Genomic DNA, 18,967 nt, shown 5'->3' with positions numbered 1-18,967 from the left:
AAAATAAGATGTTCTGCTTTAATTATATGGGCCATTGGTGAGACTATATCTGGAACACCGTATATAGTATTGATCGCCTTTTCTAAGGAAGGTCATAAATGTATTGGAGTCTAGATTAGAGTGGTGCTGGAAAAGCACAGCAGGTCAGGCAGCATCCGAGGAGCAGGAAAATCGACGTTTCCAGCATCTGCAGTCCTTGTTTTTACCACATAAATGCAATGGAGGCAGTTCAAAGAAGGTTTAATAAACTCGTATCTGGAATGAGAGTTAGTGTGGGTTAGGCTTGCATTCATTGGAGTTTAAGGGTATGACGTGACTTGATTGAAGATTGTGAAGAACCTTGACAGGGTTCGTGTAGAAAGTATGTCTCCACTTATGGGAGAATATAGATCTAGCGGTCACTGATTCCTGATGAAGGGATTTTGCCTGAAACATCAATTCTCCTGCTCCTTGGATGCTGCTTGACCTGCTGTGCTTTTCCAGCACCACGTTCTCGACTCTGATCTCCAGCATCTGATGTTCTCACATTTTCCTAGGGTCGCTGTTTACGTTTCAGGGGTTACCTGTTTAAAACTGAGATTCAGTAAAAGTCTTTCTCTCAGACTCTTTGGAACTCTTCCTGAAAAGGTGACGGAAGTGAAGTTCTTAAATATTTTTAAGACTGATGTAGATAGACTCTTGTTAAACAAGATGGTAGCTTATCAGGGGTAGGAGGGAACGTGGAGTTGAGATTACAAACAAATCTTATTGAACGTTGGAGCAGGCGTGAGGAGTTGAATGGCCTACTTTGCTCCAAATCATATCTTCATATATCCTCTACATAGGTACACTTCCCTAACAACTCTTTGCTTTGTTACTAGAGCCTTGTGTATAGGCGTTGGGAGGTCATGTTGTGGCTGTAGAGGTCATTGGTTTGGATACTTTTGGAATATTGCATGGAAGTTTCGAATTCCAATTCCTATTGGAAGGATGTTGCGAAACTTCAAAAGGATTCAGAAAAGATTTACAAGGATGTTGCCAAGGTTGGAGGATTTGAGCTATAGGGACAGGCTGAATTGGCTGGAGCTGTTTTCCCTGGAGCGTTGGATGCTGGGGAGAGACCTCATAGAGGTTTATAAAATCACAAGGGGCATGGATAGGATAAGTTGACAAAGTCTTTTCCCTGGGGTGGGAGAGTCCAGAACTAGAGGGCATAGGTTTAGGGTGAGAAGGGAAAGATATAAAAGAGACCTAAGGGGCAACCTTTTCATGCAGAGGGTGGTACAAGTATGGAATGAGCTGCCAGAGGAAGTGGTGGAGGCTGGTACAATTGCAACATTTAAAAGGCATCTGAATGGATATATGAATAAGAAGGGTTTGGAACGATATGGGCCAGGTGGGACTAGATTGAGTTGGGATATCTGGTTGGCATGGATGAGTTGGACTGAAGGGTCTGTTTCCGTGCTGTACATCTCTATGATTCTCTGACCCTATGACTAATATTTCCCTCATTTTCCTGCGGAATTACAATGACTAGTTTTGTTTTATATGGGAAGGATCACTAGTTTGCACTAGCTGGACACATAAGATCCGTCTGTGCATTGGAGGTCTTCATATTATAGAGCCTTCCTCAGCAGAAAGGTGGTTATTTTGACCAAAGAGTGAAATGAATGGCATGATAATAACTTATGCCTATTAAAGGAAGGACTTAACAAGTAATTTTGCTTCTAAAGCCTGATTACCAGAATATGAACTTGCTGACAGGTGCTAAACTAAACATCTGCAAATTTAGTCATAAAGTGTTGATTATACACAATTTTCACAGAGTAGGGCTTCCAGCAGCTAGATCCACTGAAGGTGTGCTGTATGCGGGCTGACACACAGCAGCATGTTGGAGGATGGCTCAGGAATTCAAGGGAGAGGGTACACAAGTTCCTGAATATGGCACTGGTGGTCCTGCTGGTGGGACTCCAAAGCTTATACCTGAGGATGACATCTTGCCTTATCCTCTATCCTGCAGGTTGTGTTTGGCCAAGCTTTATCTTGGTGACACCTATAAAGTGTTCAGTGCAATATAGGACCACAAAACATGCATTTTTTTCAGTCAGTTCCAGGAGAATTTATTGAATAACTGTTGCTAGAATGTCAGTGGTGTTTGAGAAAGTGTCCCAAGAAGTCTGCTAATATTGTTCAGATGTCCTCTCCAGCAGGTATTGAACAAGTATCCCCTTAATCACAGAATCCCTTCTATGCAAAAAGAAGCCATTCGGCCCATCAAGTCTACACCAACCATCCAAAGAGCACCCCATCCAGACCCTCACCCTCTGTAACACCACATTTACTATAGGTAGCCCACCTTAGCTGCACACTGGACAACTTAGCATGGCCATTCCACCCAACCTGCACATCTTTGGACTGTGGGACAAAACCCATGCAGACACAGAGAGAACATGCAAACTCCACACAGACAGTCACCTGAGGCTGGAATCAAACCCAGGTCCTTGGCACTGTAAGGTAGCAGCGCTAACCACTGAACCACTGTGCTGGCCTTTAAGTAATGCTTGAAATTCACTGTTGGGAGAGAATATTATGTGAAGCACTAGCCACTACAATTCTCTACAGCTTCCTTAATGGGGACATATGTGCATTTCAAATGATAATCATCCTCTTAGCAAGTTTATAGATGGTTATTCCTAGTGCAGGCTCCAAGTCCATTATTAAGCTGGTGCCTTGTGTTAAACAAAGGCTAATCTGTATGCTGGCACAAGATCCCATCTTGGACATTATTATTACATATTATGACTTAGTATAGATTCTGAAACAAACCACCAAATAGTTCCTTGAAAGTGGTTATGTTCAGTCATTGTTCAGGTATTATTAAACCATGTTTCTCTCACTGGGAAGTGTATCCTTTTATTGCAAACTAGACCCCTTTTACTATCAGGTGCCTTGATGTATTTTGTACTTTACAGTCAATACAGTTTAGCTACTAGCTAAACTCATGGGGCAAATTTCCTGTCTTATGAATTATAGGAACTTCGGAACAGGAGTATGCAATTCAGCCCATCAAACCTGTTCTGCTATTTAATGAGATCATGGCTGATCTGTGGCCCAACTCCATATATCTGCCTTTGGCTATTATCCCAAAATAGCATTATTTTTAAAAAAAAACTAGTGCAGATTTAAAATTAAGAACTAACCTAACATCACTGGCTGCTTTTGGAAGAGGGTTCGAAACCCCTACCACCCTTTGTGTGTAAAAGTACTTCCTCACATCTCTCCTGAACAGTCTGGCCCTAAGTCTCAGACTGTGCCCTCCAGTTCTAGAATCTTTATCTTTATCTACCCTGTTTCTTCCTGTTAATATCTTGAAAGCTTCGATAAGATCACCCCTTAAGATCACCCCTTAACCTTTTAATTTCTAGAGCAAACAGGCCTAATTTTTATAATATATTCTTATAACCTAACCCTTGAAGTCCAGGTATCATTCTTGTAAATCTTCATTGTAATCCCTCCAAGGCCAATATATCCTTCCTAAGGTGTGGTGCCCAGATCTGCTCACAGTACTCCAAGTGGAGTAACTAGGATTTTGCATACCCTCTGCATTCTTATACTCATGTGTTCTAGATATAAAGGCCAGCATTCCATTAGCCTTCTTGATTATTTTCTGCCCCAGTTGCTGACATTTTAAAGATCCATGCACCTGATCCCCAAGTCTCTTTGGACATCCACTATATGGACAATCTCAGACTTGCTTACATTGAACTCCATCTGCCACAGTTTTAGCCATCCACTTAGTCTATCAATATTCCTTTGCAATTTAATACTATCACCTACACTGTCTACAGTGCCACCTAACATTGTGTCATCAATAAATTTGAACATGCATTTTTCTATGCCTTTGTCCAAGTCGTTAATAAATAATGTGAATAATTGAGGCCCTAACACAGATTCTTGTCACATCCTGCCAATTCAAGTACCTGCCCATTATCCATACTTTCTGTCACCTGCCACTCAACAATTTCCCAACATGGTCAATAATTTACCCTCAATTCATGTTGATGCAGCATATCCTTCGCCAGCGCAGGTGTACATATGCTATTGGCTAATGTAAGCTCAACTTAATTGGATGTAAAAAATTTAGTGTAGTGTTGTACACGTTAAAAGTTACAACAAAAGATAAATGTGGTGTCAGTTTGAATGTGGTAATTTCTGACCAGGGAATAAAGGCAATATTACTGACACAACAAGCATTAATAATGATGGAAATATTGGAATAATTCTACCAATACACACACACACACACACACACACACGTGCACAGATACACACACACACTCACACATACACAGACACCCACACACACATACACACACAAAGACACACACACATACACTCACACATATACACACACAGACAGACACACTCTCACACACACAGACACACTCACACATACACACAGACACACACACACTCACACATACAAACACACACACAAAAATACATCAAATATGTTAGAATAGAATATGAGCTTCAAGTATATTGAGCCAGCTCTGATAGAAGGTCATTGACCTGAAGTGTTAACTCTTATTTTCTGTTCACAGATGCTGCCTGATCTGCTGAGCATTTTCAATGTTTTTTTTGTTTTCATTATAATGAAGCTCATTTTGTAAGTATTTAGCACTTTACCGTGCCTCTAGAATGAAGTCACTCAGTTTAGTTCTGGTGTCGTCAAGAAGCCAAATCATGTAGGAACTAATCGGTAATTGAATGCATCACTCAACTTGAACAATTGGCTACCACAGATCCAAACTCATGGGAAAACCAACCCCATTTTACCCACTTTTCATACTTGCTTTTATTTACAATTTGTGAAAATAAATATTCATGTGAACTTCTCATAGGATACTCTGACAGTTACAATTTAAGTCATATTAAAAGTCTGGCCAATTTTCAGACTTTAATTTCATAATGTATTATTGAAATGGACAGCTGGGTTTCATCAGAATAGAAACTACAATAAATTCTCATTCCAGGCTGACACAGATACTTTGCAGCCACCTATTTGTTTTTTCTGAAATTTCCTATTTATAACTGTTCCTTGCTCAATCCTAGCTGACTGTTCTGGAATTTACAATATAGAAGAATCTGCATATAGCAGCAGTCTGCCTACTGCAGTGAGCATCTCGTTTCAAAATGCAACAGGAAGGGATTAAAAAAATTAAACTTTGGCCCCCAATATTCCCCACAGAGGAATTTAGACCAAGGAGATTGGAATTGTGCCTATTGATGTTCTGAAAAGCTGACACTGCTGCAGTTTATAGGGACAGTTAATTTAAATGTCAATTAGCATTTCTCTGAATGACAGTGTTCTGAATGGGTGTTGGGGAGAAAATGCTTGAAGATTAGGTTGCAATGTCTAAAGATTGAATGATGGAGGAATCAAAAACTATAGGGTACAGACAAGAAAGTGGGGCTGAAGCTATGATCAAATGAGCCACGATTTTATCAACTAATGGCACAAGCTTAGGGGGCCAAATGGTCTTCTCCTGCTTTTGACTCATATGCTGACATATGTTCATACATGAGGTTGAGGAAGCAACTGATAAGTCTGCCATGTAGCAGTAATCGTTGGTCATGTGATTGTTGCTCAACTTTATAAGAGCTTCTTTCATAGAGGCAACCAGGGACAAGAGCAGTGCAAAAAATATTCAAGAAAACAGTTTCAGTAAGTGATTTCCAAACTTTCTTTGAAGAGATTTAGTAAAGATGAGATGAAGGAAGCCACAAACAAACAAATATCTTTCATCAAATGGTAAGAGGTGGCACTGGCCCTGAATTTTAGCTTCAACACTCAAGCCATTCTCCCTATAATTCTCTAAATTAGTAGCTGTACAATAGGCTCCTTATATTGCACACTGGTGGAGAGAGCATGAACTAAGGATCGAGAATCTATTTATTTGTCAGAAATCTTAATTCTTGTTAAATACAGAAACCTGATCCATGCTTTCTGTCCACCTGGGTCCAAAAGACAAGCAAAGTGGGGAATTCTGTGTACTTTTAAAAATCTTCTGGAGTAATGGGGTTTGATTTCCAGCTCAGGATTAGAGTGGTGCTGGAAAAGCACAGCAGGTCAGGTAGCATCCGAGGAGCAGGAAAGTCGACATTTCGTGCGAAAGGAATGAGGCAGGGAGCCTCCGGGGTGGAGAGATAAATGGAACTTCTTCAAGGTAGGCATCCTTGCAAGAGGATTCGCAGTAAGGTTAAAATCAACAAGGTAAAAGTGAGGACTGCAGATGCTGGAGATTAGAGTCAAGACTAGAGTGGTGCTGGAAAAGCACAACAGGTCAGGTTTAACCAGTGAAGCTTAACAGAGATGCTGTCTAAGGAACTCTGATGAACAGTCATCTAGATGCGAAATGTTAGCTTTCTCTCTCTCCATGGGTGTTGCCTGAACCGCTGTGATCTCCAGCATTTATTGTTTTCAGCGTTAGTGAGTTGTTGCAGTGCATCTTTTTTTTTAGATTGCTTACAGGCCCTTCGGCCCAACAAATCCACACCGACCCGCCGAAGCGCAACCCACCCAGACCCATTCCCCTACATTTACCCCTTCACCTAACACTAGGGGTGATTTAGCATGGCCAATTCATCTAACCTGCACATTTTTGGATTGTGGGAGGAAACCAGAGCACCTGGAGAAAACCTACGCAGACACAGGGAGAATGTGCAGACTCCACACAAAAAGTCACCTGAGGCGGGAATTGAACCTGGGTCTCTGACGCTGTGAGGCAGCAGTGCTAACCACTGTGCCACCGTGCTGCCCACTTGTAGTTGGTGAACACTGTGCCATTGTGTGCTGTTAGTGAAGATGTTGGATGGGGTGTCAATCAAGTGACCTGGATAGTGTCAAGCTTTTTGTGTTACTGAAGCTGTGCCCATCCAGGCAAGTGAGGACTAACTTTGAGGAGTCAGAAGGTGAATTATTCACTTCTGAAATTACAGCCTGTGGCCTTCACTTTATTGTTGATCCAATTCTATTTTTGATCAACAATAACATCCAGGTATTGATATTAGAGCAGGATGGCAATCAGCAAGAGCAGGCCATAAAATCAAGCTGTTTGTTAATAATACCATTGATAGACCTCACCAGCCTCCATAATTTTAACCACAGTAGAAGTATCAGGTGGATCATTTGCCTATGGGCCTCTTGAGACCAGTTAGAGCTCCCACCACTGCTGGTGTTTTATCCATTGGGAGTTTGCAGTTATCACCAAGTGTGTGTAGCCTACCCAGAAAAATCTAGCCAACGTGCGGCTGGGCAAGTGGAGTGTCAATTGGAAATCATTCACGCAGTATTTCCTCATCTTCATTATCCCCACCTCCGTATATCATATCCATTCCCAGTGGTGCTTTTGGGACCACAGAACCTCTGAAATTTGGAGCACTCAGAGGCAGGGCCTACTTCTTTGGCTGGTAAATGACTGCAAGGAAAACAAACAAGCAGGTGGCGGGCTCAACTCTGACCTTTGCATACTGAGTGACTCCAGGCCAGTGTGAAATTCAGCCCACACCACTATCTCCCACTGTTTTTGTGTGCCAACTATCTACAAGCCCTCTAGAAGCACTGATTCCTTCTCTTATTTTGTCCCATTTCAACCCTGTCTTGTCTTGCCTTATAATCTCTTTGTCATTTAATCTCTACTGCCCTCTACCCTGTCACATTAATGAGTACCCTCTGATGCTGTCCTTGCTTTAACAGTTGTTAATCTCTGACATTTTCCAATTCTGGTGAAAGGTCATCAATGTGAAATGCAAATTCTGTTCCTGTCTCCATAGATCCTGACCGGCCGGCTCAGTGTTCTGGTATTTTCTGTCCTTATTTCATATTTCCAGCATTGCAGTATTCTATTCTTGATTTGAAGGGTTACTTTGTTTTCTAGTTGTTATTTTATAGGTGAGAGAAGGTCAAGTGGAATGCTTGCTTCTCTTAGCTAAGCAGTTGAAATATAATAGGTCCTAGTAAAGGTCACCTTGTCTGTTGGAACATTTGTTTTAAGAAGACTGCTTACTCAGGCAACGCTTCAATCCCTACAAGTCTGCAGTGCCTGTGTAATAGGGACGACAGCTGTGTGACGGGACGGTTTTTTTCTATCAATACTGCATTCATTGATGAAGTGACTATAATGCACACTCTGCATTTGATGCAGCCTGTTCTTCATTCCTCAATGACTCAGAATACTGTCTAACGTCAGTTTTTCAGTGTAAGCTGCTCAAGTTCATCTGGTTAACTATTAGGTCCAAGACTCCAGTGTCAGCAGTTTTACTATAGATTAGCAGATGTTCTGCCCTTTATGTTATATTGATACATCAATGATAGTAAACAAACAGTGATACACAGCCTCAGTTCTTACAGGTAGTCAGATGCAGAATGAACTCAATCTTTGTGCTTCTGTGGTCAAAGTATCACACCTGCTTTAGGAGGTTTTATATTCATGATTTAAAGTTGACCTCCGAGCAGACTTGCTCCGCTTCTATCACAGAAGATGGGTTTTGAATTTTCACTCCATTCACTACTGTGGTCAATAATGTATAAGTGCTTTTCCACTATGTTCACCATCCAGGCATTGTTATTAAGAGCATAATGCATGCTTAAATCAGAGAGATGGCATAACCAGTGCCTGGCCAAATGTTTCAGACGTGGTTCTGGCAACATTCAGAATTATTTGGCTAAATGTGATAGTAAGTCATTCTTAATTGTGTTCCTTTATCCCCCACATTTTTTTGATAGGACATTGTGAGTTAACTCGCTTGCTGATCTATTCTGGCTTCAACCCCAGACAACTGGATGGCTTTGGTCAGGTAAGATACGTTACTTTACTTTTATCCACAGCTTTCTATCCCCCTCCCCCAACCAAGTCCATGAATGTTCATGGGGAAGATTAGAGAGGTCTTTGGTTTGGGGGGAGGAGAGGGATAGAGAGGCCAAGGGAAGAGGGAGTATCCACAAGGGGTGTACCCAATGTAGAAGAAAGACTGGTGAAGGAAGCCCCTGGCCCTTCCTCACCCACAGCCTGAGTAGGGGGGAATACAAGCAACTTCTCTGCATCTAACACCCTCCACCAGCCTCAAATTTAAGACCAAGTGGTTAATTTGCCACTTAAGGACCTCAAATGGGGCTAGGGCAAGTGGGCTACTCCAAACATCACTGATCCCAATGCAAAATTGCAGAGAGGGTAGGGTGGGCATGAGGATGGTAGGGAAACCATTTATGGAAGGTTACAGAGCATTCCCTCCACCACCACCCACCTCTCCACACCCACCACCTACCAACACCCACCCATTCGATTTGTAAAACTGCCAGTGTGAGCATATATAATTCAGTCCATTAGGACAGCAAGTAAGAAAAGCTACAAACTGCTTGCACAATATACCTAGATAGAAATACTTCCTTCGGTGACCAATGTAACTAGGATGATCTATTTCATGACTGCTAATAGGTTGTGTAACTTTGAAACCTAATTTAAGGCTCATTTTTAAGGTTCAAGTTCTGAGGCAAACATTTTACAACAGCTGTTCCAGCAATAAAGTTTCAGCTTTGATCTCCAGCGTCTGCAGACCTCACTTTCTCCTGTGTAACTTTGAAACCTAATTTAAGGCTCATTTTTAAGGTTCAAGTTCTGAGGCAAACATTTTACAACAGAAATGGAAGAATTTGTGATCAAAATAAAATATTTGACATACATTGGACCAAAACCTATACCAGATGTTTCCAAATTGAATCTCGTATATCATCAACAGTGTGGCTTGATGGTTAGCACAGTCTAATTTAGATTTCAAAATAAAATCTGTCATGCATTTTAGTCAGAAAACAATCTTTATTGTCCTCCTAAACATCCTACAGAGAATATTTGTAATCTGATGTTTTGAAGGAACTTGACAATGTCAATTGAAATGAATACTTGGTCATGTTTTCAAAGTTATGAAAATAACTTTCCAACAACATTGTTCAGGTAACAAAGCTAGTATTTTACATTCACTCCTTTGCTGAAATGTGCTAAATGTATTGAGCTAAGCATCTATATTGCTCATAAGCAGTTTCTAATGTAACAATTTGATTACCACAGTGATGTGATTCCTGTTGAGTATGAGTGTCAGGAAGTTATCTACTGAAGCTGATAAGCTTAAACTTCCTGGTGGTTAAACTTCTCCTGGCCAAACGAAAACCTAGAAGACTGCAGCATGACAGTGTCTGTGTATCTGCTCTGCTAATTTAAGAATGGGAGGCATTAGTCCCCTTCATTTCACCTTACTGCAATGATTAATTTAACATACTCTGTTTCAGCTTCCAGTCCTGGGATTGGTCAGACCCAGGATTCCTTTTCAGTTCCACTTCCATTCCCACCGGATACTGAAGGGACAGATTTATTGGCTTTGATATACAATGTGTCAAACATAACCATATGACACCACATAAACAGAAATCTAACTGGCATGTGGCTTATGTATGAATTGCAAAATATAGTCAGTGACCTTCATCTGATGTGATACAATCAAAAATTATGAGAATGCTTGAATATCGAAGGTACTGTAGATTTAGATTCCTTGAAATAACATTACCAATGATTAATGAGTTTATTGACAATGTCCTTAATAAAGATCCTTATCCGCACATTACATACAAGAAACATTCACCTGTACATTTACTCCCAGATCATGAGTGAAGTGGTCAGAACATTTTCTAGCTCCCCAAATGTGATCTAGGAAAAAGTAACCTGGAAGGTCAGCATTTCCTTCTGGACTGGTGAGATGATCTGGGTGAGGCCAAAACGCAAGTGAAGACTGCCAAGTATAGAGGCAGGTGTGCAGAAGGTGTGCCTCGATGCACTGTCTCTGTATTTATGTTTCATAAGACAAAAGATTAAAATGTGAAGCATTCCTTTAACTCTCACAGCTTATCGTCCATGCTCCATCTCTGGCAACTCATGCTATCTCATACCTTCCAGTCACCCCAGTATGGCATTCATACCCTCCATGCCAACCCATGCTCCTCCACCTACACCTTACCTTCCAGATCAACCTGTACCACACTACCCAACTCTCTGGCCCTTTATAGCCCCTAAGTCATTTCACTGGGTCCATCATCACCCCCTACATGGTTTTCCTAACCATGCCAACTCACCTACAATCCATCCTGAGCGAGGATCAAGGCGTGTGCAGAGATTAGATGAAAAGAAAATTATATGAAATAAAGTCCTACAACTCTGTTTCAGACCTCACTGTAGTGAAAAAAACTCACATTCATAAAAACACATTTAGTACATTTATATTCCTTTAACTAAATAAAGTCTTAAATCAACAAGTATGTAAAAGCACATAATTCCTCCTCACCACAAGCAATGGAATTCAATCACAGTTCAAATTCAAATTAATTCCTATAAGTACTTGTAGCTATCAATCAACTGTAAAGATGAAGGTAACCCACTGTAATAATGGCTGATTGTGAAAGCATACAGCAGTTATCCAGTAATGGAAGCCTTTTTATTGACATCAATAGAAAGTGAAAAAGCAAGCAAGCTTCTGTTTTTCAACCTCAGATTTTTTTTAAGGAGCGCAAGTGCAGGGCTTATAAATGTCTTGTCAGCTTAACAATTCCCTTTGACAAGTGTTTTTGGCAGGTCCTTCTCACAGTTCTGACAGATCGGCTTGACAGCTTCCTTTGACAGGTTCTTGTGTCACTTCTCCCATTGATTCCTCTCATTATTGGTTCTCTTGTGAATTTGATAGCTTCCTTTGATGGCTCTTCTTGACAGGTTTGACAGGTGATTTTGACAAGTGTGTTTTCAGTTCAATAAACTTAATAGTATAGATTTTAGTCACTTATTAGACGCATTTATATCTATTTGAAAAACTCTAATGACATTTTGCTTTTTCCAAAAGGTATCTGACCTTTTCCAAAGGGTACATTATCTCCAGCAAAGGGCATCTAATATCCCCCAAATATGGCCCCGAACCAGATCCAAAACTGTGCCTTACTCCATGAAAGGGATACACTCACGATCCAAATAAATCTACAAAGTTCAGATCTGGTCCTACCAAGTCTAATTTGCATCCTTTGAGTTTCAGGGTCCAAGGCTACAAAAGTCCAACCTGAGTGGAGGCAGCTGATGATTTAAATGGGCAGCCAATTCAATAAAACTCACATCCATGATAGATGCCCTACCCTATTCCCACTGCTGTGAAAATGGGAAGTGATAGTATGGCATATTCACTTTTGGGTAGTTCCAATATTTTCACCATGACAAAAAGGCTCCCCATTGTGGTGCAAATTTGGATTACTCTGTTTCAAACAACATCGAATGGATTGTATGTAAAATATGATTTCAAGAGATACAGGTACTGTATTTAACATAAATGTTGTAGTTTCAACTTTCTATAGGCATTGGTAAAGAGTTGATTTTAAAGGCAAATGCTAAATGTGAAGAATTATGCCATTAGCTTACTGATATTTTAGTTTAGAAAAAGATTCTGAGCAGTCAGTTCAACAGGCAATTTCACACACAACTATTTTCCCTTGAAATACAAGCCCAAAGTTTATTAAAAATAGAATTGAATTACATGCCTAGAATGACTTGGGTTATTTGAGTTGTGTGAGACATAACCACTTCCTTTTTTCCAAAGATAAAATATTAATCCCAAAAGATATAAATATATGTAGCACATGTTGTGAATTTGATAATTGTACAAATAGGTAAAATAAAGTTTCAAACTTCAATATAGTACTTTGGATGTTTGAAACTCATCCTGATCAGATGTGCTACACATGTGGCGTATTATCATTGCAGTATGGATAGAACTTTATTTTACATCAAGCCCATACTATATTATGCACAGGGTGTTTCAAACTGACCAGAAGTTGACTGTATAAATATTTGATTATTTAACTGTATTCAAGTGTTGGGCTTTAACAGGGGTATCACTTTTGCACCTATATATCGGAACAGATTTCCAGGACCATTGGGCATAATAGGGACTAAAGTGCACCCTCACAGACTACACTAAATTTTAATTCAATTTTGGCAAGTTTAATTTGAGAAATTGATATTTGTTACAGTGCCCTTTTAAGGGGCTGGCACTTGTTAATTTATGTTAATTTGGTTGAATTTGCTTTGAAAGAATATATCATAAGGGATCTTGTGGTATACTGGCACTATGCTTACCTCTGAACTGGGAGGTCTGGGTTCAAGTCCCTCCTGCTCCAGAGGTGTGTCATGACAAGTTTGAATAGGTAGGTTACAAAAATATATGACAGATTATATAGAGTCATACAGCACAGAAACAGACCCTTCAGTCCAACTAGTCTCTCCCAAACTAACCTAGTCCCACCTGGCCCATATCCCTCCAAGCCTTTTATATTCATGTACATATCCAAATGTCTTTTAAACTTTGTAATTGTACCCACATCCACCATTTCCACAGGAAGTTCATTCCACAGTGAACCACCCTCTTAAAAACTTTGCCCCTCAATTTTTTTCTTTTTTAAATCTGTCACTTTAAAAAATGCTTTATAACTGTAGTGTTGATCATAACATGTAACTTTAATTGAGAATATCAAGTTTTGTTCATCGGTACATTTGTTCAAATCACATTCGCCCAACCATTCATTGTCTTGTAATTTTTCGGTCAGCAAGTTATCTGAAGTAATTGTGAAAGTTTATAGAGCTAGTTTAAGGTCTCAAATGCCAAAAAAAAATCAGAGCTAATTAATATTAACCTTGAAATTTCTGTATGCCACACATTGTTTAATATGCTGGCATAAAATTCCTCTACTTATTTATTTCAGTGGAGAAATTAAGACATTTATTTTAACCAACTCTGTTAAAACAAAGGAATTCCACATAACTGCATTGAGTATTCACTATCTAATATGACATAGCAGAAGAGCACAGTTGGCAGCCTGGCTGATTTTACATCCGTGGCTAAAGACAAAAAAAACAGCAGATGCTGGCATCCAAAGTGGACAGGCTGGAAGAACACAGCAAGTCAAGCAGCAGAAGGTGTAAAAGTCAATGTTTCGGGTGTCACCCTTCTTCAGGACTGGGGGTGGGTGCGGGGGGAGCTGCAGATAAAGGGGGAGGCGGGGACAGGGTGATAAAGTGGGAATAGGTGAAGATAGAGGGTATTATCTGATCGGTCAATGGGAGGAATGAATCCATTTGGTGGCAGGGAGGGTGAGGGGCTGGGAAGGGAGTCAGGGAATGGGGAGGGAGGTTATTTGGAATTGGAGAACTCAATGTTGAGTCTGCCGGGCTGTGGGTTGCCCAGGCAGAAGTTAAAGTGTTGTTCCTCCAGTAGGTGCTGTGCTTTGTTTTGGCAGTGGAGGCAGCCAAGGATGTTCATGTTGGAGAGATAGTGGTTGGGGAAATTGAAATGTGTGGTGACTGGGAGATCTGGTCGGCCCCTGTGGATCAGGCTGCGATGCTCAGTGAGCCGTTCCCTAAGTTTACGTTTGGTCTTCCTGATGTAGAGAAGACCACATCAGGAGCACTTGAAGCAGTAAACTAGGTTGGAAGAGTGACGGGTGAACCTCTACCTCATCTGGAAGGACTGTTTGGGACCCTGGATGGAGGTGAGGGGGGTGTGGTATATCAGTAGGAATTGCATCTTCCCTGGATGATTTTACCTCCTACCAGATGTAAAGTAAAATCACATAGATGTAAACTAGACAGATAAATCAATTTGTATCAATTTACCACCAGATGTGTTGGATTAAATTTATCCCTTCAGTTTACATTGTCTGTAAGATTATTAGATTATGCTATAAATTATTAGTATAAAAGTGTGCCTTGCACTTATTCAAACAAATAGAATTTGGAAAGTACTCACTATTATTTGTTATTTCCCCTTGTCACCTGATAAGCCTATATAATTGATACATGATTTCTTTTCTCACAAGCTCATCCAATAATACATAAAATGGAGACGCGAAGTCACATCCTGAATGGAATAAATGTCATTTTAAAACATCCAATTATAAAGCACTAAATGGCCATCACAATTATTCATTAGAAACTTACTATAAACATTTTTGATCCAAACAGTAAGTGGCAATATTATGATAAAGAATATGAAATGCAATAAGAAAATTGGCCTTGATACAATGAAATGTATTCTGATATAATGAGGATAATGAGGAGTCAGGATAGCATTAGTGGTATCCCAAAATATGAATATGTCAAGATAGTGAAATTTGGATTCCTGTAAAATTTAATGCTAGGCTATTTAAAAGAGAGATTCATGATGCAATGTTTAGTATTCAAAACAACCCTGGAATTTGGCCAAAAACAGTCGAAAACAATTTGAAAAATCAAAAGCAGCAAATCATCAGCTAAACAAAACTGTTGGAGAAGCACAGCCAGTGAGGTAACATCCAAGGAGCAGGAGAATCGTTGTTTCGATTATAAGCTCTTCATCAGGAATGAGGCTTGTGGCCCAAGCGGGCTGAGAGATAAATGGGGGGAAGGTAGCTGTGAATGTGATAGGTAGGTGAAGATGAAGAGTGAAAGTGATAGGTTGGAGAGGAGGGTGGAGCAGATAGGTGGGAAGGAAGATGGACAGATTGGACAGTGCCAAGTTGGAAGGTTGAATCTAGGAAAGATGGGAGGAGGGGAAATGAGGAAATTGATGAAATCCACATTGATACCGTGTGGTTAGATCAGATTCCCTACACAGTGTGGAAACAGGCCTTTTGGCCAAACAAGTCCACACAAACCCTCCGAAGAGTAACCCATCCAGAACCATTTCCCTTTGACTAATGTGTCTATCACTATGGGCAATTTAGCATGGCCAATTCACCTGGTCTGCAAATCTTTGGACTGGGAGGAAACCAGACCACCTGGAGAAAACCCACACAGACATGGGGAGAATGTGCAAACTCCACACAGACAGTCGCCTGAGGCTGGAATCAAACCCAGGTCCATGATGCTGTGAGACTGCAATGCTAACCACTGAGCCACAATGCTGCCTGGTTGGAGGGTCCCAAAGCGGAAGATGAGGTGTTCTTCCTCCAGGCATTGGTGGTGGGTTTGGTGATGGAGGAAGCCCAAGAATTGCATGTCCTTTGCGGAATGGGAGGGGGAGTTAAAACGTTGTTTAGTGCATGTGTCTCAGAGATGTTCCCTGAAAAGTTCCGCAAGTTGGCGTCCTGTCTTCTCAACATACAGGAGACCACATCAGGAACAACAGACCAGTAGATGGCGTGTACGGAAGTACAGATAAATCTCTATCAGATGTGTAAGGATCTTTTGGGGCCTTGGACAGAGATGAGGGGGGAGGTGTGGGCACAGGTTTTGCACTTCTTACGGTGGCAGGGGAAGGTGCCAGGAGTACAGGGTGGGTTCATGGGCGAAGTGGACCTAACAAGGGAGTCGCGGAGTGAATGGTCTCTCCAGAACCAGTTAGGGGTGGGGAAGAAAATATATCCCTGGTGGTGGGTTCTGTTTGTAGGTGGCAGAAATAGATGATACAATGTGGATGATACAATGTATCCGGAGGTTGGTGGGGTGGAAGGTGAGGACCAGGAAGATTCTGTCCTTGTTGCGATTGGAGGGGTGGGGTTCAAGGACAGAAGTGCAAGAAGTGGAGGAGATATGCTGGAGGGCATCAATGACCATGTGTGAGGGGAAATTGCGGTCTTTGTTCTACGGTGGACTTGGTCCTCCTGGGAGCAAATGCGGCGGAGGAGGAGTATTTGGAAATAAGAGATAGCATTTTTACAGGAGGTAGAGTGGGAGGAGGTGTAGTTCAGATAGCTTTGGGAGTTAGTGGGTTTGTAGTAGATGTCTGTGCTGAGTCGCCGGAAATGGAGATGGAGAAGTCTAAGAAGTGGAGGGAGGTGTCCGAAATGGTCCAGGTGAACTTGAGGTTGGGGTGGAAGGTGTTCGTGAAGTTGATGAACTGTTCAACCTCCTCATGGGAGCACAAGGTGGTACCAAGCAGTCATCGATGTAGCGGAGGAAATGATGGAGAATGGTGCCAGTGTAGCTATGGAAGATGGACTGTTCCACGCATCCAACGAAGAGGCAGGCATAGCTGGGACACATGCAGGTGACCTTTGGGAGGATTGGAAGGAGAAATTGTTGAGGATGAGGACAAGATCAGCCAATCAAATGAGAGTGTCAGTGGAAGAATACTGGTTGGGCCAGCATGAAAGGAAGAAACGGAGGGCTTGGAGGCCTTTGTCATGGCAGATGGATGTATACAGGGACTGGATGTTCATGATGGAATTGGTCCATGGAGGCATTGGGGGCCAGAGAATTGAAAGTCATGGAGGAGGTGGAGGGTATGGGTGGTGTCCCAAATGTAGGTGGGGAGTTCCTGGACCAAGGGGAACAGGACAATGTCAAGGTATGCAGAGGTAAGGTCGGTGGAGCAGGAGCAGGCCAAGGCGATAGGTTGACTGGGGCAGTCAGATTTGTGAATTTTGGGTATAAGGTAGAACCAGGTGGTGCGGGGTTCCCAGACTATAAGGTTGGAGGCTATGGGTGAAAGGTCCCCTGAGGTGATGAGGTTGTGTATGGCCTGGGAGATGATGGTTTGGTGATGGGAGGTGAGGTCATGGTCAAGGGGGCAGTAGGAGGAGATGTCTGTTGGCGCTTGGCTTCGGGTGTAGGTATCAGTGTGCCAAAGTACCACCGTGCCCCCCACCACTTGTCTGCTGGTTTGATAGTGATGTTGGAGTTGGAGAAGAGGGAGTGGAGGTTTACGCTTTGCAAGGGTGAGAGGTTGGAGTGGGTGAGGGTGGTGGACAGGTTGAGGTAGTCAACGTCACAGCGGTAGCTGGAAATGAAGAAATCAAGGGCGGGCAACAGACAGCACGAGGTGTCCAGATGGATGGGGTGAGTGCAGATTTGTGAATTTTGGGTATAAGGTAGAACCAGGTGGTGCGGGGTTCCCAGACTATAAGGTTGGAGGGTATGGGTGAAAGGTCCCCTGAGGTGATGAGGTTGTGTATGTCCTGGGAGATGATGGTTTCGTGATGGGAGGTGAGGTCATGGTCAAGGGGGCAGTAGGAGGAGATATCTGCAAGTTGGCGCTTGGCTTCGGGTGTAGGTATCAGTGTGCCAAAGTACCACCGTGGCCCCCCCCCCCACCACTTGTCTGCTGGTTTGATAGTGATGTTGGAGTTGGAGAAGAGGGAGTGGAGGTTTACGCTTTGCGAGGGTGAGAGGTTGGAGTGGGTGAGGGCAGTGGACAGGTTGAGGTAGTCAAAGTCACAGCGGTAGCCAACGCCACAGCGGTAGCTGGAAATGAAGAAATCAAGGGCGGGCAACAGACAGCACGAGGTGTCCAGATGGATGGGGTGAGTGAAGAGGTTCTTGGGGTGAGAGGGAATGGGGGTTGGCAGGAATCCTGATGGAAAAAGTAAGCAGAGGGTGGAGGCAGCGCAAGAAGTGTTGGATGTCACAACACATGTTCAATTCATTGATCTGGGAGCATACTTAAGACTCATTGTTCAACCACAGTGACGGGGAGGTCTGGGGGGATGGTAAAAACATGAGAGGGCTGCGAGCTAGGATCTGGTGTGGGACTGGAGCTGGGAGTGGAGACGGAGACTGTTACTGTGGTTATGGGGTCATGGATAACATCACCAATGGAAGTGACGCTCACCCTGGGAGTCAGGGAGACAGAAGTGGTGCCTTCGGTGGCATCTGCAGAGGCGGTGGTGGCATAACATATGATGTAAGCAATGTTATCAGCAGTATTCAGGTGAGTGACGTAGGTGAGGGCAAAAGTGGCTGCGGCAGAAGCAATTACAGGACAGAAGTGACAGTGTATCGGCACGACCTTGTGCTCCCATGAGGAGGTTGAACAGTTTATCAACTTCATTAACACCTTCCACACTGACCTCAAATTTACCTGGACCATCTTAGACACCTCCCTCCGCTTCCTGGACCTCTCCATCTCCATTTCCAGTGATTGACTCAACACA

At 42.2% G+C, this 18,967-nt stretch overlaps 1 protein-coding gene across 2 annotated transcripts in view; it reads left to right on the top strand.

The window, feature by feature from the left end:
• The window catches only part of LOC122539397 (probable protein S-acyltransferase 23), a 79,559-nt gene that overhangs the window by 9,073 nt on the left and 51,519 nt on the right, over window positions 1-18,967 (top strand). For both annotated transcript variants that reach the window (XM_043674190.1, XM_043674189.1), the window contains exon 3: window positions 8,768-8,838. In XM_043674190.1, coding sequence (XP_043530125.1) covers window positions 8,768-8,838 — 71 coding nt within the window. The remainder of the gene's footprint in view (window positions 1-8,767; window positions 8,839-18,967) is intronic.

The sequence above is a fragment of the Chiloscyllium plagiosum genome, chromosome 32 (assembly GCF_004010195.1).
Source record: "Chiloscyllium plagiosum isolate BGI_BamShark_2017 chromosome 32, ASM401019v2, whole genome shotgun sequence".
In the NCBI taxonomy this organism is placed as follows: Eukaryota; Metazoa; Chordata; class Chondrichthyes; order Orectolobiformes; family Hemiscylliidae; genus Chiloscyllium; species Chiloscyllium plagiosum.
The sequence above is the reverse complement of the archived record's forward strand: the minus strand, read 5'-3'. Positions and strand labels throughout refer to the sequence as shown.